Raw genomic sequence first — 12,405 nt, 5'->3', positions numbered from 1 at the left:
GCCTGTCCATGGGACTTCTTTCATTCTCCCATTTCATTCATATAGAGGGGGGGGGTGTTATTCAACCTCTAGCCTTTTCATGTCTTCGGGACACAAATCCTCTTTGCAAAAGATTTCCTCTTTCTTTCTTTCTTTCTTTCTTTCTTTCTTTCTTTCTTTCTTTCTTTCTTTCTTTCTTTCTTTCTTCTTTCTTTCTTTCTTTCTTTCTTTCTTTCTTTCTTTCTTTCTTTCTTTCTTTCTTTCTTTCTTCCTTCCTTCCTTCCTTCCTTCCTTCCTTCCTTCCTTCCTTCCTTCCTTCTTTCTTTCTTTCTTTCATGCGTCCGAGCAGCCTCCACGTTGATTCCGAAACTCGGGCACCAAGTCTCAACGGTCCTTTTGGACCCCAATCTCAGCCTCAGCGCTCAACCGCTTGGTAACACGAAGGGAAACGAAGAAGACGCGCGTGTGAGTCGGCGTGGTTTGCGACTCCGTCTGGAGGTCCTTTTAATAGGTTGGAAAATATTCTTCCTCTGAACTTTCCAGGCGTCCTGTGCTTGAATGAGCATCGCTTCTCATTGGCCGCCCACCGCGTCCCCCGATTGGTTCCTGGTCGGGGAAGGACTTTTAAGGGGTGGGGGGAGATAAGAGAAGCTATAAAAGCTCCAGGTTGGTCACCTGCAGCGAGTAGGAGCCAGAATCGAAGAAGAAAGAGAGAGAGGGGGGTCTATCTTGGTGGAGCTGATTCGGCGAGTCTTCATCTTCTTCTCCTCCTCCTCCTCCGCTTCTTCCTCTCTTTTTCTCCAACAGCCAGATCTGTGTCTTTGCTCAAGCCGAAGAAGTGGGCACAGAGAGAGAGAGAGAGAGGGAGAGAAAGAGACAGGGAGAAAGAGAGAGAGAGAGAGAGAGAGAGAAAGAGTCGAGCGAGCACGCCGCGCTAACTTGGCGGAAACTTAAGAGAATGCGCCAAAAGCCCACGCTTCTCCTGCTGCTGGCGGCTGCTGCTACTTATGCATCCTATGAACCTGAGCAAAATGACTCCTCCGTCAGCCCCAGGAAGGTCAGGATGGCAGCCCAAAACTCAGGTAACTTCTCCAGATCCTTTCCCTTTGGTGGGAGGGCGGCGGTGAGAAGCAGTGGGCAAGCACAGCTCTGGCCAGGCTTAAAGGCTCGCTCGCTCCGGTACCAGCGCTGGGGGGGCGGGGAGTTCTGCGCAAGTCCCCCCTCGCTGAAACCCAAAGAAGGCCGGGTGCCAAAGGGGGAGCTTGCGCAGGAAAACTTTCCGGGGGGGGGATGAAATGGGTCTCTCTCACTCTCTGCCCTCTAGCTTGGCTGATTGGGGGCACGAGATGGATCAGGCAAGCGGATCCCTTGTGATCGGGGCTCTTCAGCCTTGTCGTGCCACCCTCCTAAGAATGCCATCCTTCCCGAATGACATTTCCCGACTCGAAATCCTGGATGATTTGGAGTTGGATTCGCTGCGACTAAATCCTCTGGGCATTCCCTCTTAAGCCCTTCCCTTTGCAGAAGTTAACTGAAGCAGGTTTCCACCACTCCTTAATTGCAAATTAATTTTAAATCCCCCCTCCCCTATTCTATTAGTTGGCTTCTCCAAAGAGAGAAAATACCAGGATTGGAAAAGGTGCCCTTAACAGAGACAGAGAGACAGAGACAGAGAAAGAGAGAGAGAGAGGGGAGACAGAGAGGCAGAGAGAGAGAGAGAGGGAGAGAGACAGAGAAAGAGAGGGAGAGAGAGGGAGAGAGGCAGAGACAGAGAGAAAGAGAGAGAGGCAGAGACAGAGAGAAAGAGAGAGAGGCAGAGACAGAGAGAAAGAGAGAGAGAAAGAGAGAGGGAGAGACACACAGAGAGACGGAGAAAGAGACAGACAGAGCAAGAGAGAGAGAGAGAGAGAAGAAAGGAAAAAAGAAACAGGCATCTGTATTTAAATAGGAGCATTGATGCTGATTTCAGGAGATGTCTAACTTTTCTTTTTGGAGTTCCTTTCAGCAAACATTTTTTTTTTGCCTTGCATACCTGACAAGCAGAGCTTGGGGTTTTCTATAGGTGCCTATCCTGCTGCCCTCAAAGAGCTTCCTTTAAAACGAAAGTCTTTGCACTGGGAACGTTCTCCGGCTTCCAGTATGGCAAGATATCGCTTGCATCTTAATTTTCAATCCAGGAAACTCCACTCCCCTAATCTGACACTTGCCAGGGGAATGGTTTTTATTTCAGATCCGCAGGGCTCTGCAGCACTGATGCTGGAGTATTTGCTCAATTTCCTTTTGTACTTGGTTACTATAGAAACCTAGGGTCTCAGTTCTTCCAGGGTGCCTAAAACAATGAAAGCCCCAAATGCTTATTAAACCTGCAGATTGCAAAGTTCTAAGTTGAATCCATGGAAACATCATAAGGGAAAGCAGATGTCCAGGGTACCTACTGATTTGATTTTTCAATCTTTCTCTCTTTCACTTGGCACATCTAAATAGCATTGGAAGAGAACACCTCTCTTTTAAAGACTCCACTTGCAAGGGACTAGAATACAAGCAAAGGTTATTTATTTATTTTTTTGGAAAAAAATTACAGCTATTGCCCTCCAAAATCCCTTGACCTCCTGCAATGTACCTTAGCGTTTCTCTTTTTTTCAAAAAAAAAAAGAAACTTCAGTATATTCCTGATGCCGACAAGGTGATGGGGTAGAAAAGAAGGAAGATGGTTTCAAGGTGGCATAAAGCTATATAGGAATTCAGCTTGAAGAGGGGGGAGAATAATTTAAAAAGAAATATTAGCATCAGGGTGTGTTTTTTTTACCAAAACTACTGGAACAAAATAATTTGTACATACAGATAGTCCTCAGTTTATGACTACAATTGGGACCAGAATTCCCACTGCCGAGCAAGGTTGTTAAGTGAGACACACCTGGTTTTATGACCTTTTTTTTGCCAAGGTTGTTAAGCAAAGCACTGCAGAGTTCCGTGCATCCCAAAGTCATTAAGAGTTTCCCCGCTTCCCCCGTTGACTTGGCTTGTGAGAAGCTGGCTAGGAAAGTCGCAAGTGGCGATCACGTGACTCCAGAATGCTGCAGCCATCATAAATGCATGGGGGTTGTCAATCATCTGAATTGTGGTCATGTGACCTTGGGGATGCTGCAATGGTGATAAGTCCCTTGCTCAGTGCCATTTTAACTTCAGGTTGCAAGTTTACTTAATTCAGTGTTCATTGGGGATAAATAAGGTGCGTGTCTTTTTTAAAAAATGAGATCTCTTACAAAATGCTGTACTATATCTGGCTCAGGATCCTGATCTTTTCCCCTTCCTCAATTGTACAACCTCCCTTCAAATTGATCTTGGTTGCCTGAAGATCATTCCCTGAGCTTCACGAAATCGAGGAATGATTTAAATCTGGGTCTCCGTGGGCCTAGGGCAGCCTTTTAACCATGACTTTTCCTTGCCTTTCCACAAAATCTTCCACCTGTACTGCACTTTTATGGACTTCTTAAACTCATCTTTAGTGATGGCTTTCTAATGTATTTCTTTTGATTGGGTTTAAAAGAGAAGGACACATTGGCTCCTAGATGGTCTCCATAGAGCAGGGGTGTCCAAACTTGGCAACTTTAAGACTTGTGGACTTCAACTCCCAGAATTCCCCAGCCAGCTCTGCTGGCTGGGGAATTCTGGGAGTTGAAATCCACAAGTCTTAAAGTTGCCAAGTTTGGACACTCCTGCCATAGAGTGTCTTTTGGAACCATGGAGCAGAACTATAGAAACAACGTTCATTCCATACTCTATAGGGGAGTAGTAGCTTCAATTTGTAAGAATCTTTGCATATGGGGAGGGGTGGGGGTTGGGTGGGAAGAAGGTGAGGCCTGGGGTCTTCTGTTCAATGATTGTTATCAGTCAGACAACAAAAGTAAATATATTTTGCCTCTGCTATCTTCCCCTCCTATATTCACAATCCAATGTGGTCATCTTCAAAAGTGCCCCTTTATAATATTAGTCCATATTATTAAAAAGTTGGTATGTTTATTATAAGAGATGCTGTGGCTCAATGGCTAAGGAGGTTGTCAATCAGAAAGTTCGGCAGCTCGAATCCCTAGCGCCACTTAATGGAGTGAGCTCCCGTAACTTGTCCCAGCTTCTGCCAAACTAGCAATTCGAAAGCAAGTAGAAAAATAGGGAAATAGGTGGGAAGGTAACAGCGTTCCGTGCACCTCCAGCATTTAGTCATGCCAGCCACATGACCACGGAGAAGTCTTCGGACAGCGCTGGCTCTTCGGCTTTGAAACGGAGATGAGCACCGCCCCCTAGAGTTGGGAACAATTAGCACATATGTGCGAGGGGAACCTTAACCTTTACCCTTATGTTTCTTATCTTATGGTTAGCCAAGATGGACACTAAATCCATTTTGGTTGGTGACCATGGAATTCCTTAAGGAAACATTTTTCCAGGCTTCCTCATTCAACCCCTTGCTTGGGGACTTCAGATATACTGGACTAGATTTCCCATAATTCTGAGCACTTTTCATCCTTTGGAGTAATTGGGTTAGGCAGATATTTCAATGTTTCATCTATCTGATGCTGCTTTTGTAGCTGCTGGGATTCTGAATTAGGTTTGAAATGACTTGGGTTGTCGTGTTATGGTCAAATTGCCCTGAATCAAATTGTACTGAATTTGTAGAGGACCTTTAGAGAATTATTTCCTTGGGAGAAATAATATAAGAATATCTCAAATAACAATTCTCTGAGTATTGAGAGGTGGTACAACAGGTTGCTCGGTGGCTAAAGGGACGCAGTGCTTGTCGATCAGAAAGGCCAGCAGTTCGAATCCCTAGCGCCGCATAACTGAGTGAGCTCCTGTTACTTGTCCCAGTTTCTGCCAACCTAGCAGTTCGAAAGCACGTAAAAAATGCAAGTAGAAAAATAGGAACCACCTTTGGTGGGAAGGTAACAGTGTTCTGTGCACCTTTGGTGTTTAATCATGCTGGTCACATGACCACTGACATGTCTTCGGACAGCGCTGGCTCTTCAGCTTTGAAATGGAGATGAACACTGCCCCCTAGAGTCAGGAACGACTAGCACATGTGCAAGGGAAACCTGTACCTTTACTTTACGGCAGGTGGGTTATGGTCTGATAGAATTGCATCAGTTTGCTAGACTTCGAATAGCTTCAGCATCTTGTTGGATTTGGAAAATAATGTGCAGTTCTGATGCTCACCTTGGGCTTCATTTCTGCACAGAATTTTGACCTTCTGACATATCCGAGTTGGGCCCCGATGAGTGAAAAATGAAGGCATTTTCTTCATCAAACCTTTGGAAATGAATTTGCCCTGCAAACAAACCAATATTGTAATAGGAGGAGAGGAACATTATTCATGGATGTCTACAGAGATTGTCAGTCATCCAGGTCAGGGTTGTCCTAAAGATGCTTTTTTCAAGAGGCAACTGGACTTTCTGGTTTTTCTTTTGAAGACGTTTTGCTTCTCACCCAAGAAGCTTCTTCAGCTGTGACTGGATGGCGGCGAATGGAAGGATTTATACTCCTTGCAGACAGGTGGGCATTTGCATTCTTTCAGGGGGTTGAAGAGCCCATTTATGTCAAAATTGGAGGCCAAAAGAGGCCATTTATGTCAAAATTGAACAACCCTCTCTCAACTGAGGGGAGGGATTCAACAACATCTATCTCCAATCTACAACACAGTCATTTCAACAGTTCCAAGAAGGCTCCACACCCCTTTGCACCACTCAGTTGACCCTGAGGACATAGATAAACCCCCAAGTAGCCTCAATGAGTCTCTAAAAGGATGCAAATGACAGGCTGTCTGCAAGGAGTATAAATCCTTCCATTCCCCACCATCCAGTCAGAGCTGAAAAAGCTTCTTGGATGTGAAGCAAAATGTCCTCAAAGAAAAAAACAGAAAGTCCAATTGCCTACTGAAAAAAGCACCTTTGGGACATTGTTCATGGACTGGCATTAGAAATTGCCTGTCCCTTGAAGTCTTAGAACATTCAAGTCAAAACGACTCATCAAAAGGTAAAGGTTCCCCTCGCACATATGTGCTAATCGTTCCCTACTCTAGGGGGTGGTTCTCATCTCCATTTCAAAGCTGAAGAGCCAGCGCTGTCCAAGGATGTCTCCATAGTCATGGGGCCAGCATGACTAAACGCCAAAGGTGCACGGAATGCTGTTACCTTCCCACCAAAGGTGGCTCCTATTTTTCAACTTGCATTTTTATATGCTTTCAAACTGCTAGGTTAGCAGAAGCTGGGACAAGTAAGGGGGGCTCACTCCATTACGCGGCGCTAGGGATTCGAACTGCCCAACTGCCGGCCTTTCTGATTGACAAGTTCAGCATCTGAGCCACTGCCTCCCCCTTTTTTTCCTCCTACGATAGTAGGAAGCATGTTTTTCTTGACACAAAGACTTCCAGGGTAATCACTGGTTCGCTGAGACCCTGAAAGTTGCGTGTGGAGGCTAAAAAGGCAACGAATCCCCCTCTAAGGGTGATGTGCTGAGGAGAGGCTATCGGGGAGTAAAACATGACTCAGCAAATGTGGCAGATACTCATCACGCCAGCTGAGCTGAAAGCTGCTGTACTTTTAACCAAGTGTGCTAAGGTGTTCTCTGTTTCTTGCTCACCCTTTTCTTTGCAGCGGATGTGATTCGGTGTCTGAATAGTGCCCTCCAAGTGGGATGTGGGGCTTTTGCCTGTCTGGAAAACTCCACGTGTGACACGGGTGGCATGTATGACATCTGCCAATCTTTCCTCTACAGCGCTGCTAAATTTGACACTCAGGTATGGTACAAATTTGAATAATATCCGTTTTTATGTGCCACAGGCACCCAAAAGAAAGTCCAAATCCCTGCCCAGCACTCACATTTCCGTCACAAGGTCCAATCAACGACCGTCCCAACTGGAGATGCCTCCCAGTTCCAACCATCCAGGTGCAGGACAAGACAGCCTTGACTGACTGAGAAAGGGATGTTATTATGACTATATAGCACCCTTGCTCCATACAATCCCACCTCCTAGTTCCCCACAGTGGCAGGCCTGAAGACCCAATGCAAAAGATGGCTTCCAGGCCTGACAGCTTACTCCTATCTACACATTTTTGTGTGAATCAGCATGCCTTCAGTTATTGAGACCAGCTGTATTAGAACACTGTGTCAGTGTTGCAGATATCATCCAAAATTAAATCAGAGCCCAAGGCAGAACTTTCCTCAAACTTCCAATTTATTAAGAGAGACATGTTGGCACATCTGTGGGAAACCCGAATCTGAAAGCTTCCTGGGTTTCACACCCAGTTGCAAGTTCATGATCTTGTCCCCACACCCACAAGTCCATCATATGGTCCAACCTTCCACTGCCACGTTGGCAGTTCCACCCAGTTGAAAGTTTATGATCTTGCCTCCACACCCACAAGTCCATCACATGGTCCGATCTTCCACTGCCACGTTGGCAGTTCCACCCATCCAGTTCTGGTCAGGCTCAGAGGTGTAGAGACAAAGGATGACCTTGGGCTTCTAGAAAGGAATTTTTTTATTTTGACAACAACACATTCTACTCCTTTCTATTCCCCTCCCAATTCCCTACTACCGAAACAGACTAGTAGAAAACAATATTAGTGGGGCAGGCCAAAGATCCTAAAAGGAACCTGCTGCAGGCCTGACACACTGCTTTTTTTTTTTTTTGAAGGCCCTGTTTCAGATCATCTCATCATGAGCCAGATCCATTGATGGGCTATGAACCCATGAATTGGTTGGGAGAAGAAACCATTGATGGGATCCTACTCCCACGGATCTTACTGCATCAGTTCATTGATGTTGGATTGGTTCATTTAATGGGTCTGAATCATAAAACATGTAGCTTTATAGACAGGTATTATTCTCGGTAGGTGGAAACCTCTGGGCAACCATGGGGGAAGGGTCTGTGTGCCAGGGTTCCAAGTAAAATCCCCAACGAAAGAAGACTGGCTTGAGTTTCATCAAAGTTCCACTTTATTAGAGATGTCCTATTGGCACATCTGGGAAAACCCGAATCTGAAAGCTTCCACGTTTTCCCCACCCAAGTGAAAGTTCAAGTCCTTGCCCAGCACCCACATGTCCATCACATGGTCCAATCAGGCACCATCCAAAACTGGGGATGCCTCCCAGTCACACCACCCCAGGTACAGGGGAAGAAGTCCTTGACTCTCTGGGAAAGGAATGTTATTTAGACTATATCTCTCCCGTACTCCATATCATCCCCCGTCCCATTTTCCCACAGTAGAAAATGTGGCAGGCCTGAAGGCCCAAATGTAGTAGATGGCTTCCAGGTCTGACACTGTGAAGCTGAACAGGGTCAAACTTAGTTGGTGCTTTCATGGGGCACTACAAAAACTATAGATTCAAGTGAATTGTTTTTTTTTTAAATCCCACCATCTTAGAAGAAGGCAATGCCATTTTTATCTGACTACCAAGAAAATGATCTAGATGTGTTCCTAAAATCCCCAGTGCGATTTGGACTTTTTTTTTCCCAGATACACATTAACTCTTTAGGTTGGGTGTCATGGCTAGCCAACTCGATGCTTTCAAAGGCTGCTATCTTATGGTCAAAAGGTAGTAACAGTTGTATTAAAATTATATAATGTCTGCTAAAACAGACATTAAACTTGCAGTCTCACCTTTGAAGCAGGATTTTTTTTCTTCCAATGCAAACTTAATTAGGTCAAATAAATTTGACTGATGAAGATAATGAGTGAGGACATTTGCTCTATTATCCATTTTACCCCAAGTTTTCAGGTACTTAGAAGGCAAGGACTGAGTAGCACAAGCAAACATGACGTCCAATGACTTAAAAGCCAACCATCAAGACAACCCAATCAGCATCTAAAAAGCCACATACAACAGGCACACAGAACAGCAAGCACATGCGCTGATAGTGAGAGATTTCTTGAAGATGGGCACCAGCACTAATCCAAAAGCTTGGAAGACAAAACATCTAGTTACTAGGAGTGTAAATATTTGTTGTTAGTTGGGAAGTCGTGTCTGACCCATCGAGACCCCATGGACAACGTTCCTCCAGGCCTTCTTGTCCTCTACCATCCTCTGGAGTCCATTTAAGCTCACGCCGACTGCTTCGGTGACTCCATCCAGCCACCTCATTCTCTGTCGTTCTTTTCTTTTTTTTCCCCTTCATCGTTCCCAGCATTAGGCTCTTCTCCGGGGAGTCCTTCCTTCTCATTAGGTGTCCAAAGTCTTTGAGTTTCCTCTTCAGGATCTGGCCTTCTAAAGAGCAGTCAGGGTAGATCTCCTCTAGGACTGACCGGTTCGATCGCCTTGCAGTCCAAGGGACTCGCAGGAGTCTTCTCCAGCACTTAACACTTTGGTTAAAGGAGTGTTCATATACCCTTAGTGAAAGTTAGGGCACTTTCCTAAAATAATCAAGAACTAGAAGCTTACCGATAAAGGAGAATATTTGTAGCTGAGGATTGAAATAAGGGGTCCTTGCTGCTCTCTGCACACTCTTGTTTTCTTGTAGATATCTCTGTAGATTCTCAGTCATCCAGGTCATAGTTCTCCCAAGAGAGTTTCTTTTTCAAGAGGAAACTAGATTTTCTTGTTTTTCTTTGAAGACGTTTTGCTTCTCATCCAAGAAGCTTCTTCAGCTCTTTTGGTGTTCGCTGAGCTTGCTTGTTTTCTTGCAAGCCCTTCATTACCCAAACTATCTAACATTATCAGTGTTCTGATGATGTTACCTAGTTTGGATAATGGAGGGCCTGCTCAGCATTTGAATAGGATGATCCCTTAAATTAATTTCCACACCCATCAACTATTTGACTCTTTATTTTTCATCTTGTCTTTTATTCTGAAAATGAAATGTAACAGCAGGAGGGCTGGGAAATGAAAGGACTTTCGTATTTAAAAGAGTGATACATTTGCAAGACTCCAAAAATGGGGAAACATTAGTTAAACTGTTCGAAAACAAGTTTTAAGGGATGTTGCTTATTCATGGTTTCAAATATATCAGTTTCTCTCTCTCTTTTTTTTTACTGCAGTTACAGTCATTAGAACAAGAGCAACTAGAGCCAGGACTAAATTGGAAATTAGGCAAAATTCATCCTCAAACAAGGATAAGTGGGTATTTTCAAAAATGTGCAACATTCTATCAGGGAACATAAAAGGAATAGGCTGAAAAACAATATATAAAATCAAATATAAAAGCCCACCCTCCCCCTTGAATTGAGATAGGAGATGAGCACTGCCCCCTAGAGTCAGGAACACATATGTGCAAGGGGAACCTTTACCTTTTTAGTCAATACATCTGATGGTTGGGTGATCAAAATTCAGAGGGGAAGAGAAGACCTTGTTTTAAGGTCTATATTAAGTTGCCTGACAATATTTATTTTGTCATGGTAAGACGTTGGGGGGGAGGGACTAAGTTATTAATGAGGACCCAGATTGTTGTGGGGCAATATTCTGACTCTGTAAACAGCTTAGAGAAAACTGTAAGGCCCTGTGAAGTGATATATAAATGCTTTTGCTACCACCATGGGCTCATTTTATACTCAAGAATAATTAGCTTTTTAGCTGTCTTTCCCTTCTGACTGAAGGGTTTGTGAATGCAAATAATGGTGATGTGGGGTGAAACGGAACACATCTCCTTGTGACATGGTCAGATGAGAAAGTCCCTTTGGTTATAGGTCAGGCAACCTCAGGTCTCCAAGCCAGAATCTTAGGTTAGTGGTATTCAGAATGACTCTGAATCATCCCTTATCCGTGGGAGGAAGTGACAGTAAACCACTTCTGACAATAAGGACCGTACAATGATAGAATAGCCTTATCTGTGGGGGTTGTGGGTTCATCTCTAAACCTTTTACAGGCCTTTGACCTCCACTAAATGCTTTAAATCAGCGGTTCTCAGCCTGTGGGTCGTGACCTCTTTTGGGGTCGAGTGACCATTTCACAGGGGTCGCTGAGACCAGCACAATTCTAAAGTTTAGACTCCACCTCGCGTTTCTTGAAATCCCCGCGGATGAGCTCCAGAGTGGCCGCCCAGAGCATCGCCACGGCTCCACGCCGTAAAAAACATAAGTGTGTGCAACACACCCCATACAATTAGCCTCTAAGACTTCATAATGGAGGGAAAGTGTTCCTGCGAGGGAGGAAGGGGCTTAGGTCCTGCTCTGGGCTGTAATTGTGTGGGGCGTGCATGTTTTCCATGTTGATGCCAGGCACTTTTAACTATGTCTAAATCCACAACCTGTCATCAAGAGCCAAGCTCAGGAGCACGAATTGGCCCCATTCACACAATGAAAACCTGCTTGCTAAAAGTACCATAAACCATGCACAAAGGGAAAGAGCAAAAAAAAAATTACAATGCAAATAAACAATTTAAAAAATGATACAAGTGGAATTATTATTAGAAATAAAATGTAACAGAGAGAACGATATGTATGAAAATATAAAGTTGGGTTTCCTGAAATGCCATCCCGAGAACCCATCAGAGAAAGTAAATAAGCAAGGGCAACAACGGAAAGGAGGAAAGATGAGGAGGGAAAGGAAGAAAGGGTAAAAGCAGAGGAAGTAAGGGAGGGGAATTAAGAGTAGGAGAGGGGGTAAGAGGGAGGGGAAGAGAGGAGGAGGGGAGGAAAGAGAGGGGAAGAAGAAGGGAGGAAGGAGGAGGAGGGAAAGGAAGAAAGGGTAAAAGCAGAGGGAGTAAGGGAGGGGAATTAAGAGTAGGAGAGGGGGTAAGAGGGAGGAGAAGAGAGGAGGAGGGGAGGAAAGAGAGGGGAAGAAGAAGGGAGGAAGGAGGAGGAGGGAAAGGAAGAAAGGGTAAAAGCAGAGGAAGTAAGGGAGGGGAATTAAGAGTAGGAGAGGGGGTAAGAGGGAGGAGAAGAGAGGAGGAAGGGAGGAAAGAGAGGGGAAGAAGAAATTTTATGGTTGGGGGTCACCACAATATGAGGAACTGTATTAAAGGGTCGCAGCATTAGGAAGGTTGAGAACCACTGCTTTCAATGGTTTTCCCTATCTATTCCAGAGGGTTAGGCTTCTGCGGATGATCTTTTGGGTTTGTTCCAGTTCTACAATTCCATTCTGTTAAAAAAAAAAAAAGAGTTCTGTATACAGCTTCAGGCAGCTGCAAATAGCGTAGCTAAAAGTTTGTGCTGCTGTCACCCGGGAAAGCCCACAGTGGCCTTCAAAGTTCAAAGCATGATGCTCTACAAATAGCAAGTCAAGACAAGGCATCTCTTTTCTGCCGAGACACTTTTTCCCACAAGTTTCTGTGTAAAGCCTTGGCAGAAGACGCCTCACAGAGTGGAAAAGGAAGTTTTCTTTTTCAAGAGGAAACAAATGTGCTTTCCCCATTCTTGACGTTGGCAAGGAGACTGAATTTTTCCCAAGTTGGAAAGCTATATATGTTCCAGCTGTGCCTGATATGAGTCCCTTTCAGGC

General features: G+C 44.7%; 1 protein-coding gene across 2 annotated transcripts in view; it reads left to right on the top strand.

The window, feature by feature from the left end:
• Positions 1-687: 687 nt before the first annotated feature.
• The window catches only part of STC1 (stanniocalcin 1), a 34,881-nt gene continuing 23,163 nt past the window's right edge, over positions 688-12,405 (top strand). For both annotated transcript variants that reach the window (XR_014176027.1, XM_081960821.1), the window contains exons 1-2: positions 688-1,061; positions 6,624-6,766. Coding sequence is in view for 1 of the 2 variants with exons in the window: in XM_081960821.1 (XP_081816947.1) it covers positions 938-1,061; positions 6,624-6,766 (267 nt within the window). In the remaining variant the exon portion in view is untranslated. The remainder of the gene's footprint in view (positions 1,062-6,623; positions 6,767-12,405) is intronic.

The sequence above is a fragment of the Natrix helvetica genome (assembly GCF_964273705.1).
Source record: "Natrix helvetica genome assembly, chromosome: 8".
Lineage (NCBI taxonomy): Eukaryota > Metazoa > Chordata > Lepidosauria > Squamata > Natricidae > Natrix > Natrix helvetica.
The sequence above is the reverse complement of the archived record's forward strand: the minus strand, read 5'-3'. Positions and strand labels throughout refer to the sequence as shown.